At 40.2% G+C, this 14796-nt stretch overlaps 1 protein-coding gene across 1 annotated transcript; it reads left to right on the top strand.

Moving 5' to 3' along the window:
* Nucleotides 1-294: 294 nt before the first annotated feature.
* LOC307058866 (histone-lysine N-methyltransferase SETMAR) lies at nucleotides 295-8688 on the top strand (the record flags this gene model as incomplete). Its single annotated transcript, XM_079712574.1, has 2 exons — nucleotides 295-435; nucleotides 7849-8688. Exons 1-2 carry the CDS (start codon nucleotides 319-321, stop codon nucleotides 8686-8688), a joined length of 957 nt encoding a protein of 318 aa, XP_079568700.1. The 5' UTR covers nucleotides 295-318.
* Nucleotides 8689-14796: the final 6108 nt, after the last annotated feature.

Below are 14796 nucleotides of genomic sequence, written 5' to 3'. Positions count from 1 at the left end.
AATTCAAGCACTTCATTGTGTGTTCCCAAAGCTTTGTCCATACCTTACAAGGTTTTGTATTATCTGTTGTGCACCTGGCTCAAAACAAAAAGCGAGCCAGACCAAAAAGTCAAGGAACGCAGAGTGAGCGTCGAGGGAGGAGACGCCCTCACAGGCAAACTTCTGATAGGGGAGATAAAAACTACGACTCCCATGAGGCTGCGGGGCTCCGGGACCCGACTCCCAGCGTCCTCTGCGAGGTTCAAGAGAGTCTAGGTGGTAGACGCATCGTGTAGGCGCAAAGCGGCCGCTAAAGCCGTGCAGAACTGGCCCTGCGGGATGGCAGCCTCTGAGGAGGAGCCTGAGGCCTTGACGGAGCAGCTGGACGTCGCGCGCCACCTGGAAAATTTGCCTGTGAGCGCGTGGCCCCCAGGGACAGAGCCAGAGCCCTTTCAGGTAGGGGGCGGGGTTCGGCCAGCCCTAGAGCTGCGCGCGGCCCCCGAGGGCGTGGCCGGTATCCTTTTCTATGGGGGCGGGGCTAGGCGGTCACGAGCGCTGCGCGCGCAGCCCGGGGATGGGGCTGGCGCCCTTCCAGGTAGAGTGCCGGGTTAAGTGGTAGCTGGGCTCAGTTCTCAATTACCCTACGTGGTAGTGCTTCGATTGTTGTCTCCAAGTTTCTAGACCTTCTTTTTTTTACCCGATCGCACAGCTATCCGCGAGCGGGAAAAGCTCTTAAATAGCTCACAGGTTTCGGTCTTTTCCCATTACCCTTTCGCAATGACCTTTACATGGTCTTTTCTGCCCATAGACTGGCAGTTCCCCGAAGGCAAAACCAGAGGTCTCGTGAGGTCCTTTGGAAAGAGCCGTGAGAACCTGGCTTTTTGTCCTGGTTCTGTCCCCAGAACTCGTTGAGATCCGGGGCAAATCAGTTGCCTCTCTGGTCTCAAATGTCTTGTTTGTAAGATAAGGCATGGGGCCCATTAACGGATCTTTGCCTAGTGTCATGATTAAAAACTTAGCCTCTAGAGTCACTTAGTTAAGGTTTCCCTCATGCTGTGAGCGCTTTGGCAAATATAAATAGCCTCAGCTAAGCCTTAGAGTCCTCCCGTGTGCAATTAAAATAGTAATACCTCTCTCCGGATTGCTTCGAGAATTACAAGTAAAATACAGTTCCTAGTTTGCTGAAAGAACTCAATAAATGTTAACTACTATTATTACCTCAAAGACCTTTGTGCTCCAACCTTCTCACCCCTTTGACCTTGGCCTGCATGTTGCCTAAGGAACAAGGAATGACAAAAACAAACAAACAAAAAAAAACAAAAAACAAGGATGTTGGAGTGGAAGGAGCCCTGGACTTGGAAGTAGGAGAGCTAGGTTCAGGGCTTAGCATCTTAGCCATGTCTCAGAGCCTGAGTTTCTTCATCTGCAAAATGAAAATAATTAAAGTTTTAGTGCTCTTGTCACACCCATTATTGATATCAAACCCTGTCTGTCCTTCCTAGGGTTATTTTGAGAATCAAGTAAGAGGACAGATTCAGCAGCAGTTTTCAAAGAGTAGAGCAGGCTATTAATGTTAGAAATGGTTAGTTTTCCTCAAACTACATTAGGCAGTTTATCATTAATAATACAGGTGGCTAGTGCCATATTGAACACTGATCCCTAAAAGCTTATTGAAGACCAAACATTGCTGAATGTCTGGTCAAAAACACTGACATATGTTCTCTTTCTTCAAAAAATAATTGAGTGCCTATAATGTGCCTGGCACTGTGTTAAGCTAGGCATAGAAGATAAGATGGTGCCAATACAATTCCTGCCCTTGAGCTTACAAGAGCATATGGAAAGCACTATATGGGGGTCAGAGGAAGCCTTGTGATTGATCCTTATACCTATAGTTGATGGGCATAAATGAAAATCAGGAGACTAAGACTCAGTCCCACAGTGTTCTAGCTTCCTGGCTGTATGCACAGCTCTAGGTAGACTTAGAGTTACAAATAGAAGACAGGATCCCTTCCTTAAGGAGCTTATCGTCTTACCAAGAAGATAAAACACGCTTGAAACATGTAAATAACAAGTCTAAAAGGGCCTTCAACTAGTTTGCATCCATATATTCATGGAGCACAATACCAGTCTTACAAAAAGTCAAAACAGCTTGCTTGCCCCAAACCCTGCCTTCACAGGCATGTGCACACATAAGAATTAAGGCATGAAAAGCTCAAAGTAAAAATAACTTTGTGTCTAGTTTGCTTTTGGGTCCTGTATGAAAAGGCAAAAAGAACATTCAAATGTTCAGATCGGAAACAAGCACATCATAATTCCATCGGGGTTGAAAGACAAGTAGAAAATAAACCGATTGATTTTCTTGAACTAAGAGTTGGATCTAGCCATTTTTCAGGTTTCTGAAAGCAGCTTCAAATATCCTTTTTAAGGTCTCAACATGGCCTTGACAAGAATTATCTGGCTCACAGTCTCCTAATAGCTGCTTGAAGCAAAAACAAACTCATGGGGCTAGAGGCCAAGTACAAAGATTCTTGTAGCTGGTGTTTCAAAACAACCAAAAATGGAATGAAGATTTCCACAGCACTTCCTTAAAATTCAGAATTGAGGCCTAGATTTTAAGCCCAGAATATTGTGCAGTGTCATGTTTCAGTTTCTGGGGTTTTGGTACAGAATGTGACTCAGAAAAGTTAGTCTTCCAATCCAAAATTATTAAGAGCTTCAATTAAGCAATCAAATAATATTTCCTGAGCCACCTGCTCTGTGCCTAGTACTATGGATAGGAACCCAACCCCTACCACCATTCCATACCCCAAACCTCCTGACCATGCCTTTCCTTAAGACATTTGTTAGAAAGGTCAGACCTACACACTTAGTGAGAGCCCAACAGTCTATGCCACTTAGATCCCAAAGTTCATACTATTAATAATTGCAGGTCTACTTCAGACAAGGGAGAAATTAATTGTAGCCAAGGAGGTACAATATAATTGCACTTTAACATGCTGTCCTCTGTTTACATTTTGGCTTCTTGGGTGACCGTAGTTCATAAAAAAATTCTCAAGTTTTCTGTCACAAAATGTGAAGTCTCCATCCAGTTCTTCAAGGATCTGGTTTCTAGTGCATTTTGCACTGATCATTTTGTATTTATTCTCAACTCTTACATGATCAATTTTTCACTTTGACACATACCAGGAAAAAGTAAAGCTTTTGTTATGACTACTGAAAAAATGATAAAAATCCCATTCTTCATGTCCTCCTTTGTATTTTTCTGAGTGGTTCTTTCTAAATCCCAGCATGTGCATACAATACACAATAAGGTAATATTTACTGATGATTGAAAGCAGTCTGTGCTGGGTCAGCTGTCAGTTTCCCCCCATCAAGATGGATAAATAATGGAGGTAGGACTATAATCATATGGTTTTCCAAACATAATTTTGCTTTGAGTATGTTTAAACCTGAGAAGTTTAACTCCAAACCTATTTTTTTCACCACCCTACTAGATAGCCTGCATAATTCATATTGAACACTTAATGTGCCAGCCACTAGAGAAAGCTTTTTACGTGGTTTCTCACATTTATTTCCTTCACAGCAACCTGTAAGAGAAATAGAAAGGGGATGTTTAGAGAGCTTAAGTAATGTGCCAGAAATATATGATGTTTTAAACATAAAATCTCGAAATAATATCTAGAAGAATTTAAGAAAGTTACTATTTTAAAAGTACAAAGTGGCCCACACAGAGTATAGTGTTATGTTCATTAAATTCCTTGAGAACCTTTCCCCCCTCAGATATAGGTAGTGTCCCTCTTTTATAGTTGCTAACGCATAGTTTAGCAAGTCACTCGCTGTAAGGTCACAGTGCTAATAAGATCCTAGTCCTGTATGTGTCTCCTCTAGGACATTCCATGTTCTGCATTAAGACGTTCTCCACTGCTTGCCCAGTGTTCAGGCCACAGTTACAGTTTTCCTGGCTAGCCTCCTTCATGCTTTGCTCCATTCTCACCTCCCGGTTGGAGACCTCATTGCTCATTAGCCATTTATACCTTTGACTAAATTTTCCAGCCATTTCCTGGAACCATTCTCAGCTTCCACCCTGGGTTTATTAGTCAAGACTCATTTGTTTGCAAGAAACGTAAATACAACACAAACTAACTTCGGCAAAAAAGGGAAGGAATTTCCTCATATAACAGCAAAGTCCGAGACTGGTAACTGCAGGCATCTCTGGATCCAGGAACTCTCAAGGTGTCATCAGATATTTCTCTCTACCACCTCCCTGCTTCGCACCCCTGCTCCCCTTTCCTGCGGTGGACCACACACTCAGTAGGTCTTATGTGTGTGGTACAACTTGGGAATGCCTGATGGATACTCTGTAGTTTAGCAAACCCAGTGGAAAAAGAACGCCTCTTCCCTAATTTTTTCAGCAGGAGTCCAAGAATTATATTTCATTGACCTGGCTTATGTCCTGTGCCCATCCATGAACCAAAAATACTGTTGAAAAGAGCAAGCGATGTTCTGATTATCCAGGTTTAGGGCCCACCCAACCTGAAGCCCCATGCAAACCATTAAGACAAGAGTGAGAAGGGTTCCCCTGGGAAGACTCAGGATGCTTTCATCAGAAGAAGAATAGATGCTGCATAGATTAAAAACATGTCCAGGATTTGATCTCTCCTTGGCATAGGGTAAGCACAAAAACCCCTCAGGGTAACACCCTTTTTGGATCAGTTTGGTCCTGGGCTTTGTACCAGGGAGTAGGGTACAGACTATGGAAAGAGTGTTACAAATGGGGAGTGTTTAAGCTGATGCCAGCTGATTCCTAATTTGTAACACACTTAACATGAGCTTTCTGAAACACAGAATTTAAGTTTATATGGCATATAAATATTTGAATAAAATGTCAGATTATTTCTGAAAAACATAATTAACTTTTCAATATGTAGATACCTGAAAAGATAGATAATTACATAATGATATGTTAAATTAGACCACAGTTTTCAAAAGACTGTTCTTTAGTATAGCCATTTTTCTAAATCAGGTAAAATATCTTTTTGGAATGGTATTTAACCAACCTTTTTATGAAGGAGAAAGTGGAAACATATAGAGATAAAATGATTTGTGATTATTATTGGTATCAGGGTCAATGATTACATCGATCAAGGGGAAAAAAATATTCTCTTTAAACAGGAAGATTATCCAGAAGTCTCTATTATCCTTTGGACGGTGTTTGCAGCTCATTTGGAATCGGCTACCATTTGTAATCTAAGTCTCTAAAGGATCTGAGATTGTGCAAAAAGTTTAAATTGCAGAATTTTAAAAAATGTATCACCAGGGCTTCCCTGGTGGCGCAGTGGTTGAGAGTCCGCCTGCCGATGTAGGGGACGCGGGTTCGTGCCCCGGTCTGGGGGGATCCCACGTGCCGCGGAGCGGCTGGGCCCGTGAGCCTAGGCCGCTGGGCCTGCGCGTCCGGAGCCTGTGCTCCGCGGCGGGAGGGGCCACAGCAGTGAGAGGCCCGCGTACCGCAAAAAAAAAAAAAAAAAAAAAAAAAAAAATGTATCACCAGATTCTCCAAAATCTTATTTTAAATGTAAAAATAAAAGTAAAAGTGAGCAAATAATAGTATTTTTTCCAGAAAGTATTTATCCATATGCAAATAAGTTCAATAAGGAATAATATGCTCTCCTGGTTAGAAAACTGCAGTAAGTCAGAGTTGATTTTAAAAGTTGTTATCTGCATCAAAAAATAAATAAATAAATAACCTTAGAGTTTAGTGATTTCTATAGTACATTAAAATTATATGCATCTTTAAGGACAAATCAAGTGAAAAGAATTCTTCATGAAAAGTTTAACAAAGTGGTAGTAAAATCTTCATTTTACAAGCACTTCTTAAAATGTCTCAGTAACCATTTCTAAGTTGACTCTTAAAGTCTGGAAGTAGCTTCTGTAAAGGCAGCAGTCATTGAATTTGACTGATGGGGCATCTTTTTCTAAGCCGTCCTTTATCCTTTTATAACATCTCTGCTAAGCTAACGCTATAAGAACCGACACAAACAAGAGAAGCTCTTTCCACTCTCCACCCCCAAATCACTTTTTAAGCAGTATTGGCCTTCTCCCCCTCCCCCCCAACAGGTACTCCCACTCACCACCCTTTCACAGAAGGATGTCAATCCTTCCCCCCAAGCTCAGCGTTTTTTAAAGTATAGGATTTTGGAGGGGTGGGATGGGGAGGGTGGGAGGGAGGGAGATGCATGAGGGAGGGGATGTGGGAACAGATGTATACGTATGACTGATTCACTTTGTTATAAAGCAGAAACTAATAAAAAAAAAAAAAAAAGTATAGGATTTTGCACCTAACTGCATAGCTCCACCAAGGCCTCCACAGGGAGTATAACTACATGCTGCTCAATACTTTTTCTAAAAGTATTGACACAATGTTAATGGCTAATTGACTGAAAGGCTGTTCAAAGGTTCCTCTGGATATGCTAAATTCTGTCGACTGGTCTTTTGCAGAACTGCTCTTACTGACTTCATGTGGCAGGATGCCAACAGCCTTTATTGAGGGTCAGAATGAATGAAATGAAAAACAGCCCATGAAACTGCGTCCTGGAAAAGAATGGTTTAGACAGACTCACTTATGAAATTTCTCTCCCATCTCCATACTAGAAAAAGTCAATGCTTCTGAACACTGAGATTATTCCTTACGGACAGTACAAGCCATACATCTAATCATATTTCCCTCTTTGAAGTGGCTGTTCTTGGGCAGAGCCAAATGTCCAGTCTACTTCTGCTGCACACTTAGTGTGTCTAAGCTCTCTCGACTTATTTTTCCCTTCACCTTACTTTCCTTACCTATTGTTCATTTATCTTCCCTCTTTGTAGGCCTCAATAAATCCTTTCTGGAACAAAACAAGTATAAATAAATGAATTGTTCTATACATGAAGAAATATGCTGGGCTCATGAGAGAAATACTTTAATCTTCAGGGTTTGAGAATATGCTTCTTTCTGCCAGTGAGGAAATAACCAGAGGTCAGGTTTCACAGAGAGACTTTAGACTTAAGACTTCTTTATCATAACATTTTATAAATGTAACATTTTGAAAATACAGGTACATTTAAAAGACAGAGAAGCTTTTTTGTATTCTCCCTTTCGCACTTAATAAGAACAGGATTTCTTTACATGTATACAATATATCTACAATAAATTTCAATATCTATTAATATTATGTGACAATTTTTGGAATTATCTCTGCAAGTTTTTTGCCAAATTTCTGCTTTTAACTTTGTGAAGACTCAAATAGAACTATGAGGTAATAGCATTTTTAAAAAACATGAGAGAATATATAAGAATTTAGATAATCTTCAAATTTAAAAATTCTTTTAAAAAATCAATGGAAGACTCTCTCCCAAAGGCCATTTTTCATTGATTTATCATTTATGACTTTCTTATCCCCAAAAAGGATCTGAGGTAACTCACAATAAAAATACATATATGCATTTGTATTATCAGATAAATGTAAAAGAGATAAAAGCCAAGGAGAAAACACATAACTGCATTCAAAACCTAAATTCGGCACTGATTTTCCTGACACCTAAAGCTAACGGAAACAAAATGGATTACAAATTTGTCAATATCTGATAAGAGAAAAATACATAAATTTTTCCACTGCTTAAAAGGAAACCACCAAATTTTAAATCTAAAAATTAACCCTGGTTTTTAAATTGGAAAGAGATGTTTTCAGGCAATATTGTAATATATTGCATTTTGTCATTTTTGTTTCATTCTGTTTGTTGGAATTAGGAACTGTCTCAGCCAAAAGCTGCTTGAAATACACATGAGATATATGACATACCATGCTGACTTACCAGTATTTCTGTTTTTTGCAGTATACTCCTGATCATGTAGCCGGGCCTGGAGGAGACACTGATCCCACTCTAATAACCTTTCCCGGATGCGTTTGTCTCAAAACTCCCTGCCTCCCTGGAACTTGCTCCTGTCTCCGTCGTGAGAAGAACTATGATGATAATTTATGCCTCAGACACATAGGATCAGAAGCAAAGTGCGCTGAGCCAGTTTTCGAATGCAATGTCCTGTGTCAGTGCAGCGACCACTGCAGGAACAGAGTGGTCCAGCAGGGTCTGCAGTTCCACCTCCAGGTGTTCAAGACAGATCGCAAAGGCTGGGGACTCCGTACCTTGGACTTTATACCGAAAGGACGGTTTGTCTGTGAATATGCTGGCGAGGTTTTAGGATTCTCGGAAGCACAGAGAAGAATTCAGTTACAAACAATACACGATTCGAATTACATTATAGCCGTCAGGGAGCATGTTTGTAATGGGCAGGTAATGGAAACGTTTGTTGATCCTACCTCTATAGGAAATATTGGAAGATTCCTTAACCATTCTTGTGAGCCAAACCTATTAATGATTCCTGTCCGAATCAACTCGATGGTACCAAAGTTGGCACTTTTTGCAGCCAAAGACATTGTGCCAGAAGAAGAACTCTCTTATGACTATTCAGGAAGATTTCTTAATCTACTGGATAGTGAAGACAAAGAAAGGTTGGATAATGGGAAATTAAGGAAACCTTGTTATTGTGGTGCTGAATCATGTGCTGCGTTCCTGCCTTATGACAGCTCACTGTACTGCCCCTTAGAAAAGCCAAACACGAGTGAGGAAGGAAAAGTCGAGCAGAAGCATGTCTGGCCTCGCAGTGGAGGAGAATGAGGAGGAATCAAGTGTGTTTGGCTCAGCCCTTCCTGGGTTTCCCTCTTACGAGCAGCTCACCCTCAGGGTCAGTCTCTGCTCTGTGGTAAGGAGCTTGCCCCTCACTGTAGGGGAGCCCAGTGGTTGTAACTTAGGAATGTGGCAGAGCCTACAGATTGTCCAGCAACACTCTCTCTCCCCTTCTATCATAGAATTCTCAGTTTTTAGCTGAGTACATGACTACTGAGAATACTCACTTTTCCTAGTGAGATGTGGCTAAGGGACTATGTCATAGCTAGTGGGATATGAGGGAAAACATTGTGCCCTTAAGTGGAGATATCCTTCCCTTATCCCACTCTTTTTTCTTCTTGGCTGGAATGTATACATGATAACTGGAGCTGGAGCATCCATGCCATACCCCAAAATAACCTTGGAAAAGGAAGCCACACATAGCAGGTCAGCAAAATTGAAAGGAGTCTGGAGGCTGTATACTGTCCAACACTCTACCAGTCCTGATCTGACACCTCTGGACTATTCAGTGAGAAACTGTCTTTGTCGTTTATGCCACTGTTATTTTAAACTTTCTAGTACTAGCACCAAACCTAATCAGTGATCCAAGGAAACCCTGATGGCTGAACACCTAAGCCTTGCTTTCCAGTCAATTTTATCAGTAATAAGGCTGGTATTTTCATTTCTGTATGACTCCAGCAGTTTATTTCTCATCTGTTTCTAAACATATCAAGGAAAAGGGCATGACTAATTATCACCTGCTAAAACCCTAATGATTATCACCAATAGTGAAAAATGTAACCATGAGAATGACTTCCATGTGTATAACGAAAAGTCATAAAAGGAAACAAATTCTAAAATTTTTGCTATATATCTGCTGTACTTCAAGGCTTGTGAAGTTATGCTTCAAAACTTCAAACAGCCTCACTTCATGTATTAACAACATGAAAATAACCCTGTCAACACCACCAAAGGTCATGGGAGTTTTATAATTCCATTTAAACTTCTGGAGAGGCAAACATCTCTAACTTCCTTCCTTAAAGCAAGAGTGTTGCAAAAACAAAGCTACTATGGAAGTTTATTAGACTCTTTGAAAGCTAAAATAATTACTTGGGCCCTATAATTTCTTTTTCTAGTACATTTAGACCCTACCACCAGGAGACCGTGCTTTCAAAGTTATATCATAGGGACCCATGTTATATATAACACCCTAGTCCTGTATGATATCATAAGTAGGATAGTTGTACATTTTAAGTGAATGAAATGTATGGTATGTGAATTATATCTCAATAAAACTGTTAAAATAATAACTATGTTAGGGTTTGCATATTCACATAACATTATCAGGAATGGTTCCATGTGAATAGATGATAGTAGAGTACACATAAAATGCCCCAAACTACAAATGTGCAGTGTCTAAAACAGAATGAATTTTTCCTCCAAACTCATCATTTCTCCCTGACAGCCTTCCTCTATAACTGATTTCTCTGAAGCAGTCCTGCTTTTTGTAAGGCAGCTTGTATCTCTCATTTTAAAATGGTCTTTCTCCTCCTCACAAGGGCTTCTAGTAACTGAGCTACTTAAGAGGCAATAAGGAAATGGTCAGGAGGAACATGAGTGGCTCACTGTTCGAAGCTCCAAATACCCTTTCCTTCTTCCTTGTGCTCCGTATCTGTTGAATATCACCGTCTGTGTATCAGAAATACTCCAGTTAGGACACGAGCAGCATCCTCCATCTTGATGTCTCTTCCAAAGACAGAACTCACTGAATATAGACCCTTGGAGTTTTTTGTACTCACACATAAGTTTATTCTTTTTTTTTTTTTTTTGCGGTACGCGGGCCTCTCACTGTTGTGGCCTCTCCCGTTGCGGAGCACAGGCTCGGACGCGCAGGCTCAGCGGCCATGGCTCATGGGCCCAGCCGCTCCGTGGCATGTGGGATCTTCCCGGACCGGGGCACAAACCTGTGTCCCCTGCGTCAGCAGGCGGACTCTCAACCACTGCGCCACCAGGCAGGGAAGCCCCACAAGTTTATTCTTAAATAGCAATGTCGCCTGGAAATCAGATTCCTAAAGTAAGAGTTGAAGACTCTTCCAAGTCTTTTCTAGGTACTGAGTTAACTGCATTTACTTAATTGCCATGTTCCTAAGAAAGCTGACACTTCTACTTTTGAGAGCAAACATTAAAAGATATACTTCTGCTTGGCTATTATCCTAATATAAAAAACATAACTTTTTTACAATTATAAATTAGTATAAAATTAGAATTTTAAAAGGTGTTATGTGTCTTCTTGGAATTAAAACATAAAAATGGCTCTGAAGTCAATTTCCACTGAATTCACTAAGAATGTGGAAACGTGTACCTTGGAAACTGTTTTGGCCCAAGAATAATAAAGATCATACTTGGAGGACAAAACTTTTCAAATCTTCTTTTTTAAATTAATGTTTTTAAATTTCAAATTAATATTCACAAAATATCAGTGGCTGATAGATTTTGTTCTTGGCTAAATGGAAAATTTTGCCTTAATTGAAATGAATATTCAGAGATTATTTTTCTCCCTCCCTGTTTTCAATATTAAGCCCCAATACTGCCTAACTCTGAAGCATAAGGCAGGAGTGGATTAAGCACATCAACGGTAGACTAATTTGCATAGAACAGAGGATTTTAAACTCAGGAAGATCTCATTTAAAAGGGGGGGAAAAATCTCCCAAAGTTGTCTTCATTCCCTTGAGTGTTCAAATAATGTTCTCTTTGTGTAACATATTCCTTATTACATATTCCTCTCCAGTGTGTTAATGTTCAGCAAGTTACTGAATCTCTCTGACCCTGAATTCCCTTTTCTGGATACAGCAGTTTTGGGAGAATCAAATAAGTTAACACTTGTAAAGTGTTTAAACAATGATGCAGCACTAAGATAGCTATAACCAAAAAGACAACTACAAGTGTTGACAAGGATGTGGAGAAATTAGAACCTTTGTAAATTGCTGGTAGAGTTGTAAAACTGCACAACCACTTTGTAAAGCCATTTGGTTAGTTCCTTAAAATGTTACACATAGACTAACCACCTGTCCCAGTAACTCCATTCCTAGGTAATAGACCCAAGAAAAACGAAAACATGTCCCACCAAAAACTGTATGCAACCTTTATAGTGGCATTATTGGTAATAGCCAAAAAGTAGACACAACCCAAATGTCCACTGGCTGATGAGTGAATAAACAAAATGTGGTATCCATATCACAGAATATTATTCAACCAGGAAAAGGAATGAAGTGCTGACACATGCCACAACATAGATAAACCTTGAAAATACTATGTTAAATGAAAGAAGCCAGACACAAACAGCCACAAATTGTATGATCCTATTTATATGAAATGTCCAGAATAAGCAACTCTATAGACACATAAAGTAGATTAATGGTTGCCAGGGGCTGGTGGAGAGGGAGGTATAGGAAGTGATTGCTAATGGGTTCAGAGTTTCTTTTTAGGGTAAATATACTAAAAACAACTTTCAAGTGATGACTATCGTGTTATGTGATTTATATCTCCATAAAGCTGTCATAAGAAAATGAAACAAGAAGATACGGGTGCCTCTCACTTGGAAACTGGTAACCTGTAACTCTGAACGTTGCTCTCACGAATAAACACTCTCAGATCCCAAGGAAATTCTTCTCCACTTGCTTTATGTCCTCAAAACAAAACATGACCACGTCTAAGGTTGTGATTTTTTTGTGGCTATCAGCACTATCAGAGATAGACCCTGCTTCACAGGGCAGTGAGATTTTGAACAGTAGGAGTGCTTAGTTTGGTAAGAACATGGATGGATTAATTAGATCCTTCCTCTCAGACAGCATGAATGCAATTCTTAAATAACAAAGTAATGTTTCCCTGTAGTATTGAATATCAACTTTCTTGCCTCTCTTTCTGCTCCAGTTTGTGGTTCCAGAGATTCGTGTGGTTCCTCACAAATCAACACAGTATTTGTCACAGTTGCACATGGAGACAGAAGTATTTTGCAATATTAAGCAATTCATATTACTTTTACATTTGTAAATGTGTGGGTCTAGAGGTTTGATATTGATTCTTCACATTACTTGGTTCTTTACATTTAAGAGACAGTTAAAGTGACAACATAAGTGATAGCAGTTTATGTGATGTAATTAATATATTTTTCTGCAATGATAATTCATCAGATATGATATCATTACAATGTTTGGACATGTTAAGTAAATTTCATGATTTATTTTCAACTCTGTTTCAGCGGAGTAAAGCTTTCTTAAATTGACATTAATAGGGCTTCCCTGGGGCGCAGTGGTTGAGAGTCCGCCTGCCGACGCAGGGGACACGGGTTCATGCCCCGGTCCGGGAAGATCCCACATTGCCGCAGAGCGGCTGGGCCCGTGAGCCATGGCCGCTGAGCCTGCGCATCTGGAGCCTGTGCTCTGCAACAGGAGAGGCCACAACAGTGAGAGGCCTGCGTACCGCAAAAAAAAAAAAAAAAAAAAGAGCTACAATGACTCAGAAAGATGGTCTCATTTGGTATCATTGTTAACAGAACATCAACCATGTGAAAATCTTGTTTATAACAGCACAATTTATGATTTTACTGAAAGGACAATAAGAAAAATTATTTTTTGGCATAAATATGTAAAAAATTATGAATCACATAGCTCATTATTTTATTATTCATCCAAACATTGCCAACTCAGTTGGATGCCCAGGAATGAGCAAGGATAATTAAATTTAGTCACATATGATATTTTGCCAACTTCACTCATATAAAAACCCTAACTTTATACATGTTTTCCATTCTTGTGGTTATGGTCAAACTTGATTTATAACTTTTAAATATTTCTACATATTGCCTGTGGATTTCCCATAAGCTGTCCTGGCCTTGATGCTTATAAAGAGAGGGAAGAAACTAGCTTCCCTGGTAAGGCTGTTAAGGGACCCACATAAAATAATGGATTTATATAGGCTATAAAGTACTATATAAATTTAGTTATCGTTACAGGCATATTTCTGGGTTTACACTCTGCTACACAGAACCGAACGCACACGTTATCATATTATCATAGTCAAGATTCATTTAGAGTCCATATAATGGTAAGTCTTTCTTGGTGGTAAATGTTATGGAAGTATTAGAATAAGCTCCCAAAGGAGTACTGTTAATCAATTAAATAAAAGGATACTTGTCTTTGATCATTTAATTATAGCCAAATTATGAACAGAATCTGAAGAACATCCTTGGAGCTCCCCTTTACTTTATAACTACTTGGGATTTCCCTGGGATGATAAAAAGCCTTGCTATTTTTGTACATATTGTTACTCGGTTAATGGCCTTAGTTTTTGCCTCACTGCCCAAAGCTACAAGTCATCCATACCTCTTCCTCCTCCTCTCCATAACTAATCAGTCATCAAGTCCTATAAGTTCCCTGCCGTACACATCTCTCAAATCTGTTCCGTTTTACCCCGTTATTGTTTTATGCCATGCTTCCATCATTTCTTCCCGGCAACAGCCTCTCGGCCTCACCATTCCCACAGTGCATTCTCTGCCTTTAAAGCCTTCAGTGACTTCTCATCACACTCAGGACGGAGCCCAAACTTCTCAAGATGACCAGAAGGCCCCTTCCCCCATCTCCACCTCATCTCTCACTCATCTTCTCACTTTGAGGTCCACCTTGAAAAGCCACGTGCCCTATCACCCTCCCCTTCCCAACCACAACATCTCCTAGGCTGCTTGTTTACATGGCTACTAGGCAGCTAAAATAACGAGAGACAGCAATATATTCTATTTTTTTCCCTGTCTCTTCTTCCTTCCTTCCCCCTTCTCCTGCTTCTGTTTGCTGCTAGCTGGCTAGCCATCACTTCCATCAGCCTGCTGTCTCCTTGTCATTCATCTTCCTTCCGCCACCTGCCCAGCCTTGTCCTCACTGCCAAATCTCCACGGCTGAACTGGGAAAATACAAATTACTTGATCTACCACAATACCATCCCTGCTGTGTACTGCTTTGCTAACTTTGGTTAGTCGTCTGGTCCAGACATACTCAATGCTCCCTGTTTATAAGGGCAGCCAGTTACACAGTGCTGATGCCACTGATTCCAACCCCACATGTCCCATGG

The sequence above is a fragment of the Hyperoodon ampullatus genome (assembly GCF_949752795.1).
Source record: "Hyperoodon ampullatus genome assembly, chromosome: 10".
In the NCBI taxonomy this organism is placed as follows: Eukaryota; Metazoa; Chordata; class Mammalia; order Artiodactyla; family Ziphiidae; genus Hyperoodon; species Hyperoodon ampullatus.
The sequence above is the reverse complement of the archived record's forward strand: the minus strand, read 5'-3'. Positions and strand labels throughout refer to the sequence as shown.